Source organism: Carettochelys insculpta, chromosome 13 (assembly GCF_033958435.1).
Source record: "Carettochelys insculpta isolate YL-2023 chromosome 13, ASM3395843v1, whole genome shotgun sequence".
In the NCBI taxonomy this organism is placed as follows: domain Eukaryota; kingdom Metazoa; phylum Chordata; order Testudines; family Carettochelyidae; genus Carettochelys; species Carettochelys insculpta.
In genome coordinates, this window is record NC_134149.1 from 11455793 (window position 1) to 11470951 (window position 15159).

General features: G+C 43.5%; 1 protein-coding gene across 5 annotated transcripts in view; it reads left to right on the top strand.

Annotated features, from left to right (window-relative positions):
* MTMR1 (myotubularin related protein 1) overlaps positions 1–15159 on the top strand; it is a 68471-nt gene that overhangs the window by 25471 nt on the left and 27841 nt on the right. For all 5 annotated transcript variants that reach the window (XM_075007405.1, XM_075007402.1, XM_075007403.1 and 2 more), the window contains 6 exons: positions 302–385; positions 1093–1242; positions 2934–3122; positions 4563–4748; positions 11135–11341; positions 12607–12699. In XM_075007405.1, the coding sequence (XP_074863506.1) occupies positions 302–385; positions 1093–1242; positions 2934–3122; positions 4563–4748; positions 11135–11341; positions 12607–12699 (909 nt within the window). The remainder of the gene's footprint in view (positions 1–301; positions 386–1092; positions 1243–2933; positions 3123–4562; positions 4749–11134; positions 11342–12606; positions 12700–15159) is intronic.

Genomic DNA, 15159 nt, shown 5'->3' on the forward strand with positions numbered 1-15159 from the left:
CTCACCCATGTAACCGTGAACTAGTCATTTTATCCCTGTTTCCTTTGTGTGTCTTGTCAGTTTAGACAGTAGTCTCTTTGGAGAAGGAGCTGTCTTTCTTTTGTGTTAGAACTGTTCATACCACAGGGAGACCCAATCTTTGGGGCCTCTAGGCACTACTATAGAACAAATGTTGATACAAGGTTTTGTCTTTTGGAAACTACTTGAATCAGTATTTGTGGTTTTCATTTTCAGGGCTCACCATGTTTACAGGATTTCTAGTTTACTAAATGGCTAAGTGTTTTTACATTCTTGCTTTCAGCCACTTTTTGCATTCAGCTATAAAGAAAAATTTCCTGTTAATGGCTGGAAAGTTTATGATCCAATGGCAGAATATAAGCGACAGGTAGGTTATTCAAGTAATTACCTTTTTAATTTTATTTTGATAGTCTTCGAATTTAGCTGTCTGTCTGTTTTTTGTTTTTTTTTCCAGATATGTTCACTAACAATTTGCAAACCTGAGTAGCTGAACTTACTCTCTTAAGCCTATATTTAGACTCCTACATGCAAGTCAGCTAATTTTCAGTGGTGTGAAGCTACCCCCATGCCAAATCCTGGTGAAATCAATTGGGATTACAGGTGCTCAGTACTTGGGAACGTCTCTCTGCTTTTATACAGGGACTAAATCCACATTTGGAGACTTAATTTTAAGCACCCAGTTCTGAAAAATATAGTCTGCTCCTTTAAAAACGATATGAATATAAATTACAGAGAGGAATAATCTAACAATTTACATGCTTTCATCCATTAATTTCCTTGTATAATTTGTTTGGATTGATTTATAGGCCCATTTTTTTCATGTTAGTGCAAACCCACCTAAATGACTGCTGGTTTTTAAATTAAATAGAGGCTTTAAGTATTCATACTGCCCTATATCTTTAACCAAAATACTGAGCAGTGCTTCTTACATGGCCTTTGAAATGCTGTACAGAACAATGTGGATAAGTTTTTCTTTGAAAATATGTAATAGATAATTTTTGGCATCACGATATAACACAGACCTATAAAGATCTGTCTTTTAAAAAATTGGATAAATATTTTACCTCTACACAGGGCTTGCCCAATGAGAGTTGGAAAATATCCAAAATTAACAGCACCTATGAACTTTGTGATACATATCCTGCTGTCCTTGTTGTGCCAACCAGCGTGAAGGATGAGGACCTTTCCAAAGTGGCAGCATTTAGAGCAAAAGGCAGAATTCCAGTAAGTAAGGTTTCTGTAATTCATAATGAATTCTCTCTGTATTTTCAGTGTACCTTCTGCAGGAAGGAAAAATGTACAGGTTGAACCTCTCTCATCCAGTACCCTTGGCACCTGACTGGTGCTGGATGAGAGAATGTGCTGGACCATGGGAGGTCCGTATTATCTAGCACATTACCAACACTTTCACTGCTTAGTGGGCTCTTAGAAGACATTGATGGGTAAATTAGCTCTAAACAACAGCACAGAACACTGAGAGCCAGAACTAGTGGCTATGAACAAACTTTATGGGACCATGTGAAACTTGGCCACACCCATAATAAGTGGTTGTCTGGCTAACTAAAATTATGCCAGATTGCGAATGTTGTCAGATGAGAGAGTTCCTGATTAGGCAGGTTCAGCCTGTATTTGTAATATATTTTAGAAGTGATGATCCAAAATACCATGATGGTTTTTAAAGGCTTCTGAGACAAATATCTGTCTCCGTTTTTTGTGAGAGAGTGTGAAATGTATGGAAATAGTTACTGGCTTTGGATCTGTGGGAAATTTTTAAAACGTAAATGAAGATAGTTTATTTCAGGGATGCATGTGTCGACAGCCAAGGAGAGCGAGTGGCTAGAAGCCACATTAACTCTGCTGCTGGTGGCAGGAGGGGACCTCCCCAGGCATTTTAAATTGCCTCTGAGTGGCAAACAAGGCTGAAGAAGCATGTGGGGGAGCACGCAGTGGTGTGGGGGAGAAGGCAGGGAGTGCAGGCAGACAGCAAGTTTTGATGTAACCTAGCCCTGGGCCAGAAATGTGCCTGGTGCTGGAGCATCGCAGGCCCATATAACTTGCTGCCTGTGCCTGGCGAAAGCTAATTTAGAGAAGAAATGGCAAAACCAGGAAGGGGAAAGAGAGTGATTTTAACATGATGTGGGTGTGGCCAGGTTTCACGTGGTCCCATAAAGTTTATTTATAGCCACTAGTCCTGGCTCTCAGTGTTCTGTGCTGTTATTTAGATCTAATTTACCCCAAATGTCTTCTAAGAACCCAGTAACCAGTGAAAGTGTTGGTAATGTCTATAAGGGATGAGTCATCTTTCAGTAGTTCTTCCTAGGAAGGAGTGAGAGACGTCCATGCTTAGTGGCACAGATCTCCATATGTAAGTAGCTTGGCCTTCGTAGCTCAGTGGTTTGAGCATTGGCTGGCTAAGCCTGGGGTTGTGAGCTCAATCCTTGAGGGGACCATCGTGCACACAGTAGATTTATCAATAAATAAGGGGTGGTGCTTGGCCTAAGAGGGTAGGGGAGTAGACTAGATGACCACCTGCGGTCCCTTACAGTTCTTTGAGGTGTGTGTGTGTGTGTGTATCTCCTGCCACCGCTTCTCTTACTGTACTTAAACCAATAGAAAGTATGCAGAAAGTGAAAGCTATACTGAATGCTACAGAGAATACAGTCATAGTTGTTTAGATCTACTTCACATTTCAAGCTAACTAAATTTGGTAACAGTGATACCATGTCTGTTACAGCATGGGGTTAATATCCTATTTTTATATCATCCCTCTTTTGAATATATGTGGTTTGAGTTATTCTTATTGAAATTCACATTCTCTCTCCCACTGGGAAGTTGCACCATGGGGTCAGCAGGATTGACCAGCTGCTGTAACGAAAGTCAATGAAATTCTTGAGACTAACATTTTTAAAATGCAGGTGTTATCCTGGATTCACCCCGAGAGCCAGGCAACTATAACGCGCTGCAGCCAGCCACTAGTAGGCCCGAATGACAAACGTTGTAAAGAAGATGAAAAATACTTACAGACGATAATGGATGCCAATGCACAGTCCCATAAACTTATCATCTTTGATGCCAGGCAAAACAGTGCTGCTGTTACAAACAAGGTAGATTGTCATAATTGTTAAAGTGAAGATCACTTGCCCATGACTGAGAAATAAACTTTATCCTTATATTTTCCATAAAAGTTCAATTCCCACAATAAAGTAATATAAATGGAAGCACTCTGATAGTATCAAAGCTTTCTATCAGCATTAACTAAGGCCGTGTCTACACTAGACAAAAACTTTGAAATGGCCATGCAAATGGCCGTTTTGAAGTTTACTAATGAAGCGCTGAAATACATATTCAGTGCCTCATTAGCAAGCAGGCGGCCGTGGCACTTCGAAATTGACGCACCTCGCCGCCGCGCGGCTCGTCCAGACGGGACTCCTTTTCAAAAGGACCCCGCCTACTTCGAAGTCCCCTTATTCCTATGTGCAGATGGGAAATGGCCATTTGGAAGTTCTTGGCTAGTGTAGACATAGCCTAAGTGTTGCAACAGCCCTGTGAATTATTGCTATCCCCAGTTTAAGGTTGGGTAGACACTGAGTCAGAGTAATTGACTTGCTTGTGGTCACAAGTGTTGTCAGAGCTAAGATTTGAATATATTGGTTCCTAACTCCTTGTCCTGTTTTATAAGAGAATCCTTCTCTTGAGACAGTAGCATATTGAAGACGTACTGTTGTGGTCTTGGAGTTCAATCAGCTGAGTTTCTTACAGTTTGAGGTACAGGTTTTAGTCAGTTCTTCACATAGAAGAAAGCTGTAGAAAGTAAAGCTATGTTGGTAATGACTATGGTGGGAGGACTGGGGGGAAAACAGAGTCCCCCAGATCAGTTTCTTATGTATATGGCACCAATTATTGAAGTAACTGCACTGAAATAATGTACATAACAATAAATAGGGGTTAGAGAAGGAACGTAGTAGTCCAAACCAACTTTAGCCAGGTGCGTCAGAGGAATGAACAGAACAGGCAATTATCAAGTGATACATCCTGACAGACTTGCTGGGGCCCTGGGGAAGAATGGGGTGGGGTGGCTTCCAGGTTCCCAGGAGAGGCAGAGCTTTGGGAGGATGTGGAGGGGCCTGGGCTGGAAGGGGTGGGGTTGAGGTAGCCAGCTCTCAGTGGGTCATCCACCCGCCTCTGCCTGCCAGCCCTGAGAACCACCCAATGTGTGCCACACAACGTTCCAGTGGTAATTTAAAGGGCTTGGGACTCTGGCTGCTGCCATTTCTGGGGTAGCAATGATGGTGGCTGGGAGCCCTGGGCCCTTGCAAATCACTGGGCTCTGTGGGAGCTGCTTCCTTTCTTCCTCTACCCTGTCAGCGAGCCTGCCCATTTTCGACTCACAGCTTGTGGGAGTAATTAAACATCCATTTTTGTTTTTCTTGAGATGTATTTTCATTTGTTCTAAAGTAACAACCTCTAAAGCTCTGTAGAAGGCAAAAATAACCGTCAGAACCTTATCAGAAATTCCTGTACTCTTTTAAAATTTTGAACGATAGGAAAAAGTTGGAGGATATGAAAGTGAAAGTGCCTATCCAAACGCTGAGTTGATCTTTTTGGAAATACACAACATACATGTGATTAGAGAATCACTGCGGAAGCTGAAAGAAATAGTTTATCCTGCAATTGATGAGGCACGGTGGTTGTCCAATGTGGATTCAACACACTGGTTGGAATACATACGGGTAAGAGACTATAGATGTTAAAGACGTTGAATTTTTTTTTCCTTTTTAAAGCAATATGTTCACTTGAATTTCAGTAGATAGCACTAGAAATCCCTTTGCTGTGTTTATCATGTCTTTGTTCAGGATAATCCTAAAGAGGACCCTTCTTTACAAGGTTGCTTTTTTTTTTTTAACACAACATTTCGAATTAGACAGTCTACTGTAAATATAGTAAACCCTCAAAATGCACAATTTCAAGTTGTTCTTAACTTGAATTAACGTGAGTTAAGCGCAACTCAAAATCTTGCTTCACCCAGCCCCAGTACAGTGTCCCCCTCCAGCCCCACTCACCACTTGTGCAGGTCTCTGGCTCTTCCCCCACCCAACCCCGCGCCCGGCTCTGGCTCCAGCTCACCCTCCCTCACGTGTGGCCTTGGCTGAACCCCTCTGTGCGCAGCTCCAGCTCAACTCCCCAGCCCTGGTTCAAACCTTCCCCACATGCACGGCTGTAGCTCAATGCCCCTCACCCCGGTTTAACCGCCCCCACCCCCGCCCCGCACAGCTCCAGCTCATCTTCACTCCCCTGCCCCCTTGCAGCCCTAACCCATCCCAGGCTTAGCCCCCTGCCCCCAACCCACGGCCAGGCTTAACCCTCTCCAACTGCCCCCCCAACCCCTAGACTTACCTTTCAAAAGGAGCTCCAGGTGCTCCTGCTGCTTCCCCATCTGCAGAACATGTGTTCCTCCAGGGAAAAAGCCGCACCCCGACTTAAGCAAAATTCGAGTCACGACAGGGTGTGTGGGAATGCAATCCTTTCGCAAATTGAGGCACTACTGTATTAGGAAGTAATCAGTTAAGTCTTGATAGTGTGGGGTCACACTGGACAGCACTTAAGTTTTCTCGAGAATGTGAATGTTGGCCATGGTACTAGGATTATCCTTGTTATTTGGAAAACTGCCATTGGAAATTCAAATTCCACTTGCATAACTGCCAGAGGGACCTCATTTTTAAATGTGGCAGCCTTCCTCATTCTCCTGTGCCTTTAGAGGCATTTGTAGGCATGCGTATTTCAGTAGGCCTGATGTCAGTAGGAGACAGATTGTTCCCTGTTACCATATGCATTACAGTCTGCTTTTATTATTTAACACTGCATTAAAATAAGTCATTATCATGTTTAATTTTACTATTTGTTTATTAACCTCTAAGAAGCTTTAAAATAGATGATTTATCTACTATTTTCCCTCCTTTTTGGTGGTAAATATTGATGGATTGGCATTTAATGTGGAATTTGCTTTATTCAACATCAAGAAAATCCTGTAAAGCATCTTTGGCTTGGGCACAAAATTATTCATATCATTTTAGCTCTTGCAGTTTAGCTTGGCTGCTACAGAAGAGCCAGCAGAGGGAGCAAAAATGTAAAACATTTACTATTTTGAGCAGAGCTTAACTTCCTTATTTAGTTTAAATCTTCCAGTCCTGTTAAAATGCTAAATATTAACAATTTAATAGCCTTTTTTCTTCAGTCCAAATTTACAAATTTGGGGGCTTAAATTTTACTGTCTGTTTAAAAAAAGAACATGTAGTGGAACAGGTAATCATATTTCTTGCATTAATTTCTGTGAGAGCTCTCTGCTTGAATAGGATGGATATCTCAATTTCATAATTAGAATTAGTGTCCTGAAAATTTTCAGACCAATGAAAATTATTGTGGTAGTTGACAAGTATTTAGTTGTGTGTGTGTGTGGATGATGCTCACAATTTTTCAACTTATTTGGCGCTTGTAGCTGAAGCTGCAGTTTAATTGTAAAAGATTTTGATCAGAGCTACACGTAAAGTGCTGTAGTGAAGGGGTAGGGAACCTTTTTTCTGGCTGGGGACCTGGAGACAAATCAGTTGGCAGCCACACAAGTGAGAAACAAAAATAGCCAGGGTTTTGGGATCTGGGTAGGGGGTGGGCTGGAGATGGGTGATCTGGGCAGGAGTGAGCTGGGGGCAGGGAATCTGGGTGGGAGGGGGCATACAGGAGCAGGTTGCAGGTGGAGGACCTGGATGGGAGGGGTGTGTGGGAGTGTGGTGGGAGTCTGAACAAGGGAAGGGGTACAGAAGCAGGCTGGGGGTGTGGGTCTAGGTGGAAGGAAGGGTGCAGGGTGGTTTGGGGTGTGGGGTCTGGAAAGGAGGGATCAGGGTGGGGGTGAGGGGTCTTTGAGGGAGAGGGCCTGAGCAGGGTGTGGAAGGGAGAGTGCAGGAAGGTGGTGGGAGTGGGGGTTTGGATGGGAGAGGGTGCAGGAACAGTTCAGGGCCATGAGGTCTGGGTGATGGGGGTGCACTTACCTACTCACTCCGGACACTCATGGCTCTGCACCCCCCCGCTTAGCTCCCACGTACCACCCTCCACTGCTCTGATTGGCTGGAGTTCTGGCCAATCAGAGCAGCAGTAAGAAGCCTCTGGGCAGTGCTGTTGAGGCTGCTGCTGGTCCCTTTCCCTTCCTCTGCCTTGGGGGAACAGCAGAGAGTGGCATCGGCGCCCGGAGCTGCTTCCCTCTTCCCAAACCCTGGCAGAGTCCGCAGTCTTGAGCCAGACCCGTCTTGCCTAATCTAGCCTGTGAGGTGCAAGGCTTGAAATGCTCTACCCCCCTGTGAGCTGGATCCTGTGGAGGGGGACCCAAGCCTTGGGGTCCAGATCTGGAAAAGCCATAGTCTGGATCCAGACCATTAGCTGGAGGTTCCCCATCATTGCCCTAGTGGAGCAGCTTCAGCAGTTCAGTGTAGACAAGCTGTTATAACACTGCAGCCGTATCTTCAGCCTCTGAGCTAAAAACACTCCAGCACATCTTCAGCGATGTACATCCTAACTTACATGATGGTCGATCCCTTGCTCTCGCCAACTTTGGGAGGCAGGCCATTCCTTGCTCACAGACAGCCTCCCACCTCAAAGGTATACTCCCCACCAGATGCACACTCCACAACAGAAAGAGTAAACCTGTTATATAATCCCTTCAACAAACCACCTTGCCAGCTCTGTCCACACATTTACTCTGGTGACACCATCATAGGACTTAACCGTATCAGCCATACATTAGGGTCCTGTTCACCTGCATGTCTGCTAATGTGATACATGTGCCAGCAGTGCCCCTATGCCATGAATGTTGGACAGACCAGACTGTTTCTATGCAACACAATAAGTGGACACAAATCAGACATCAAGAATGGTAACACACAAAAAACAAAACAAAAAGCAGTCAAGTAGCACTTTAAAGACTAGCAAAATGGTTTATTAGGTGAGCTTTTGTGGGACAGACCCACTTCTTCAGACCATAGCCAGGTGCCGTTCTGGTCTGGCTATGGTCTGAAGAAGTGGGTCTGTCCGACGAAAGCTCACCTAATAAACCGTTTTGCTAGTCTTTAAAGTGCTACTTGACTGCTTTTTGTTTTGATAGTGTACAGACTAGCACGGCTTCCTCTCTGTTACTACACAAAAACCAGTGGGAGAACATTTTAGTTTCTCTGGACACACAGTTACAGACTTGAAAGTTGCCATCCTCAAGCAAAAGAAAAAAAAAATGAACAAAAACTCTTCAAAAGCAGGCTACAGCCTGAAAACTGCTCAACTGGGATTCGGTTGTAAATTTGACACCATCTCAGTGGGTCTGAATAGGGAACAGGAATGGCTTGTTCATTTACCATAAATAATTTTCCCCAGTAGGTATTCTCACTTTCTTATCCCCATCCCACCTGATTGAATTAGCTCTGATGTGGAGATACACCTCTCGTAGAGCTGGAAGGGACCTTGGGAGGTCATTGAGTCCAGTCCCCTGCACTTGTAGCAGGACCAAGCACCATCCCCTCCTTTTTTTTTTTTTTCCAAAAAAAAAAAATCCATTTGCTCTAGATCCCTAAATGGCCCCCTCAAGGGCTGAGCTCACAACCCTGGGTTTAGCAGGCCAATGCTCAGACCACTGAGCTGTCCCTCCCCCATCACTGTATCCCTATGACCTATTTTTCTTTCCCTTTACACATCTGATGAAGTGAATTGCAATTCATGCCATAATAAAATTGTCAATCTGCAAGGTGCCACCACACAGACTCCTTGTTTTTGCTGAAACAGACCAACAGGGCTGTCTCTGAAACCTGTTAATAAAGATATGATAGCTTTAGGCCTAACCAACCCAAATTGTAAGCTGTGTAATTTACTAATACAAGCTTTTATATTAAACTGAAGGTGTAACTACTGCAGATCAACCATAAAAGAGCTAAGTCTTTGTAGCTTTGTCTCTGATGCCTGAATGGCTTTCAAGATTGTGTCCTGTGAAAGGACAGTTGCTTGAGTGGGTGCAGGTTTTCCAGCTTTAAAAATGTCTTTGCATGCCTTGGAATAGGAGGATGTCAAATGTTTTATTACATTGCCTTAACTGATGTCAGAGTTGGCTTTGCTGATGTCAGAGTCTAGTCTAGAGCCCTTTCAACTGTCCTAGTTCTCTCTGCTTCTCACGTAGTTGTCATTGTCATCAATAATCACATGGTAGAGACAAGTCTGTGCCGGAGAAAATATGCCAAATTAAAAAACTGAAGAGCTACCAAGCATGACTGAGGAAATTCAATTTTTCATCAAACAAAATTAGTGTAATGCTCAAGAGTTGACTTCTGAACCAAGTTATTACTAGACAAGTCTGTTCCCTATATGAACATCATGGCTGTGTCTACACTACCACCTTCCTTCGAAGGAAGGATGGTAATTAGGGTGTTGGGAGTTTACTTATGAAGTACTGCCATGCATAGGCAGCACTTTATTAAGCAAATGCCACCCCCCCGCCCTGCAGCAACTTCAAAGTTTTAAACTTCGAGGTACCGGTACGCATCTAGCCACAGCCCATGTGCCAGTACTTCGAAGTGCCGGGGCAACTTTGAAGTCCCCTTTGTCCTCAAAATGTTGAGGAGTAAGGGGACTGCGAAGTTGCCCCAGCACTTCAAAGTACTGGTGGGTGTGCTGCGGCTAGACACGTGCCAGTACTTCGATGTTTTAAACTTTGAAGTTGCTGCGGGGCGGGGGGAGGAGGGGAAGGAATTTGCTTAATGAAGTACTTCCTATGCACAGCAGCACTTCACTAGTAAACTCCCAACACCCTAATTACCATCCTTCCTTCGAAGGAAAGTGGTAGTTAGACAAGCCCCATGAGTATTCCATCCCCCAACAAATTGGGGCAAGTGGTCAGCAAACAAGTATATACCTTTTCTTGTCTGAGGTGCCCAGCAAACTGCTATAGGTTTGATTAGCTGCACTCCCCTTCCCCCCTTATTTACTGGTTAAAAGTGAATGCAAAGGAAGAAAGATGATAGTTTGCAGGAGAAATGAATCTATTAAAATGTTTGATCGTATTCTGTAATCTTCTGAGGAAGCTTCCTACTGAATAGTCCACAGCACGGATTCCCAACCTGTGGGTCGGGACCCAAACATGGGTTGCGATTAGATTTCGTAAGGATCGCAGACTGGGTGGCTCTGAGCCACATCTCTCAGTTGTCTGGCTCGCAGTCCCTGCCCTGCCTTGCTGTGCTGAAATGAAACTCAATGTAATTGGCTTAACGGCCAGCAGGAGAGACCTGGCCATTAAACCAATTAAATTGAGTCCCATTTCAGTTCAGCAGGGCAGGGAACTGCCCACACTACAGGTGTGGGAAAGGAGTAGGAGGGCTAGGGGTAGCCGTGCAGAAGAGGCAGCAGCAGTGGCCTAGTGAAGGAGCAGCAGAGGGCAGTAGCAGCACGTGGAACTCGCATGAAGCATGGGGGACAGGGGAGGCTGAGAGGAGTTTAAGCCTGGGGATGGCAGGTGGCAGGGGCTGCGAGCTGGCCAGGGCTCCATGCTCCAGCGGGCTCCCAGCTGCAGGGCTGCCAGTGCTTCCCTCCACCTCCCATGTTTTTTGGAAATCTTATGCGGGACACGCAACCCTGGATGGGGATCCCATCGCTGGGACTGCCTGTCTCACATAAGTTTTCCAAAAATCTGGCAACCCTAGACAGGTTTAAGCGTGGAGGTCGGGGCGGGTGGGGGTTGGGGGCTGAGAAGGGTTTAAGCCGGTGAGTGTGTGCATTTTTCCCAGGGGAGAACCTGCCCCCACCCACTCCAGTTTTGAATGGCCTTGGGTCACAAAATCTTCCTGAATTTGTCAAAATGGGTCCCCATCTAGAAAAGGTTGGGAACTGCTGGTCTACAGTATGTGTGAATATTGATACAGATTCTTTGATACAGATTTTCACGAGATTCTAATGTTAATTTAGAGTGTTTTTGGTCACATAATTGAGTTTGGATTTTCATGTTAAAATATATTATTTGAAGACTGAATAGGATAACAAGTCTTTATTACAGAGAATTGGTTTGCAACATTTTAACATGTTACTTTCTTTTTTCAAAAAGATGCTTCTTGCTGGAGCAGTCAGAATTGCTGATAGAATTGAATCTGGTAAAACATCAGTTGTTGTACACTGCAGTGATGGCTGGGATCGCACTGCCCAGCTTACCTCTTTAGCCATGCTCATGTTGGACAGCTATTACAGGACTATCAAAGGGTTTGAAGTTCTTATAGAAAAAGAGTGGATAAGTTTCGGACATAGGTTTGCAATGGTAAGTTGTCAGAATTAATACAAATTCATATGCTGCAAAGTTCCTTTTTTTTTTGGGGGCGGGGAACAGCACATCACATAGCTTGTCACTGTGTTTTCCATTTTAAAAATAAAGTTTCTGAAGTTTGTGCAGAAAGAGAAATATGACTGGTTTTCTGTTGATGTGCAAATGCTGTGTGTGAAATATATGAGACAAGTATGTATTAATATAAAGTTTATAAGAGGAACAGAGTTTGAAGCCAATGCTAGAAGACAGAAATTGCAGAGCACGGTGAAAAACTTACCTGAAGAGATTTTACCTGGGGGAAATGAAAAGGAGATCGCTATGGTCACCGTATAGGTGAAAATCACCACTGTCATTGCACTTCACAGGGAAAGAAGTAGTGCTCTGTATGGGCCTCTGAACTGAAAGAGTAACATGTAATTATGGTTTGTGGGATGTCACCTTTAACTATAAATTTAATGTCACTCAGACCATTGGAAAATGTGTGACTTTAGTGGATTGGGTGCTCTTTCTATTCTGACAGGCTACAGAATTGTATTATGACAGGGCTGCCCCGAGGCAAGGGCAGGGCCTTGGGCAACCCCCCCGCCAGCAGTGCCCCAGGCATGGGACCTGGGACAAGCCTCTGGCCCTCCCTGCTTCACTACTATCCCACCTCTTTATACCCTCCCCAAGCCATGGAGCTGGTGGATTATCTGGAGCTGGGGGTTGCATGTGGCCATGGTAGCAGCAGAAGGGAGTTGCCTCACCCACGCCACTCACCACATGGGTGGCAGGAGCAGTATTGAGCTCCAGTCCATTGTCCTCCCAGCTGAAGCTTGGCACAGTGGGCCATGAGGATGGTGGAGCAGAGTGGGCTGTCATTCCAGCCGCCTGCGTAGTGAGTGCAGGGGGAAGGCGACCCCCTCCTGCTGCTGCCTCAGCTACCACGACATGCAGCCCATGGCCCTGACCCCAGGTAATCCTCCCCACTCTTCTGTTCAAAGGATGCGTGGGATGGCCACCATGGGACTCCCAAAAGTGTGCTGCCTGGGGTGGCTGCCCTGCCTCGTCCTATAGATGGGATGGCTCTGATCTCTGAATGTATTCAGGTGGGGTTTTTTTGTTACAGGAAGGATAGAATTAGGTTGAGGAAAACTAAAGATGGTCACAATCCTTTTTGACAACCTGCCTAAGATATTTGCAGAACTTATGTAATTTACGGGTTACTGCTTTAAATTTGACTTGATTGAAATGAAAATATCACCTATTCTGTTTTTCAGCGAGTAGGCCATGGAGATGGTGACCATGCCGACGCCGATAGGTCTCCCATTTTCCTTCAGTTTCTTGATTGTGTTTGGCAAATGACAAAACAGGTAAGAATATGTAATAGGAAGTTCATGCTGATGTCTTTAACCTTTTTATTGAAATGCTAATCCATACAGGAGACCATATTTTCCTTAAGTGTGCATAACTCTAAATTTTGGTTGAGGAATAGTAACTTTGTTTAATCTAATGCATATTCTGGAAGGAGAAATACTGATGTGAAGCCAGTGGTCAGGCATTTCTTTGTGTTCTGAATAGACTGTTTAAGGTGCATTTGTGCAAATAAATTGAAAATATAAATAAGATTAGTGGATCTTGCTTTTTTGAACCTGTTCCACTTAAAGTTTAGTTTGTTCAGTGGTTAGAAACAGATGTGATCCTCTATATTATATCAGAGCTGAGCATTCCGTTTATTAATAAACAGAGATGTGGTTCTGTAAACTGTGGCTAAAATAAAAACTAGTGTCAAGTAAAATGCCTTTTACTAAGTTGTTTTTAACCTACCTAAAATAAGGAGTGATGGCAAATTCGTAACTTAGATTTTCTTAAAATAGTTAAATAAACATGCAGAGTAGCCTACCCTGAGAGTTCAGGGAAAGTAGCAAGATTCTAGAAGAAAATCGTTCTCAGAATTCTTTGATTAAATGAGTGAGAAGTAATAGGGCAAAATACCTTTATTGCTGGTTCACCAGTGCAGTCAGTGTATTCTCATAAGAGATTGTTTGTCTGTGTTTTGAAAATGGCACAAATAATCTGATTATGAATCAGAGAGGACCCACTTTTCTAGTTGCCTCAAAAACATACTTGCATAGTTAGTGTGTATGACATAGTTTCCTAATTTACATATATTCCAGTACTTACCTGCTCAAGTATGCTTTCCTTCTTCCACTCTTAGCCTTACATCGCAGCTGGGAAAAGATCCTTTTTAAAGGGGTCAGCACTTAGAATGTTAAAATGTTAAGCTCCTCAAAAGTTTTACAGATGTCTTATTTTGAAGATCCATTGTAAGCCAAGTTTTCCTCAGGGTTTCATGGGAAATAAAGTAGACTGGTGCAGAGCTGGTCTACAGAAACTAAGCTACTCCTCACAGGACAGGGAAAGATGGAAAGGAATAGTGAAAGGGGTACCAGACACTAATGGGCACTGAGCCCACAGTTATTGATGATGATGATAGGCTCTCTTGTAGCATTATCCATTCTTCCTTACTCCTGCGCTTGATGGGCTTCTAAGTCAAATTGGCCAAACTGAAACCTTGCTTCCAAGTAAATGTAAAATGTTTGACTCCTGAAGCATTATCAGATATTTTCCTCACCTTCCTCTTTTAACAATGCTCTACAAAGAAACTGTTCCTGCAAGACCAGTTTCTGCAACATATGATTTTTTGGAGGGAGGAAGGGAGATTAAAGTGGAATTAAGAGGTTTCTATGGTGGTAGCCCTTTTTCCCCAAGCCTTCCATTCCAATCCTGCTTACCTTTTTCAAAAGATTTCTCCTAAAATCACTGGCATCAAAGTTTCATAAAATATTGTGTTAAAATTTCCTGCTGGAGAATTTCCCACTCCTTGTGTACATGTGTATTTTGGTATTAATATGCTATTAATGGTTGGGAAAATATTTAAAACTTTGTGTCTGCCTCCGAGGAAAGTCAAGAGTAACTACCAAACAGAAAAAACAAGAAACAAAACCCCCTCCATGTTAAACATCTGGAAGGAACAAAAACCCTTAAGGGAGACAGTTAATTCAGAACAGCCTTCTCTGTTTTTGTGTTCTCCGTTGGTGCTTCCTATTTTTTATTATAAGCTATTTGTTTCCTTCTAGTAAAAGAAGTGTGCAGTGGGTTTACAAATCTACATCTGCACAAAATCTGAATTGAGACTGAGTTCTGAAGTTCCTGAACACCTACGACATTGAAAAAAATATTAAGAACATAAGAACATAAGATTGTCTTTAACAATCAAAAATGAACACATTCATAAAATGGTCTTACACATTTTTCCTTTCTAGTGCATTGTAGCACATGTATGTTTTTGAAACATGCACTTTTGGTGTGGCGAGAGAATTTCTGATTTTTGAATAAGATATGAATTCCTGAGTAGCTTAGTCCATAGCAGCTATACATTTTTCCTGGGTTTTCCTAGCTTTGATGACATAGACATAGAGGAATGTAGAACTTCAGAGAAATGATAGCGTCATCCCCCATGGGTCTGTGGAGCTCCTGGACTCCAGCCCTGGGCTCTAGCAAGTCTAACACCAGCTTTGCTTGGCAGACCCCTGAAACATACATTCAGCCCCCAGATAAGATCTGCTGCTTTGAGTGATTCTAATAATCATGACTGACACAAGCCTTAAACTGGAAATCATGGAATCATAGAATACTAGGACTGGAAGGGACCTTGAGAGGTCATCGAGTCCAGCCTCCTACACTCATGACAGGACCAAGTACTGTCTAGACCATCCCTTATAGACATTTATCTAACCTATTCCTAAATATCTCCAGAGATGGAGATTCCA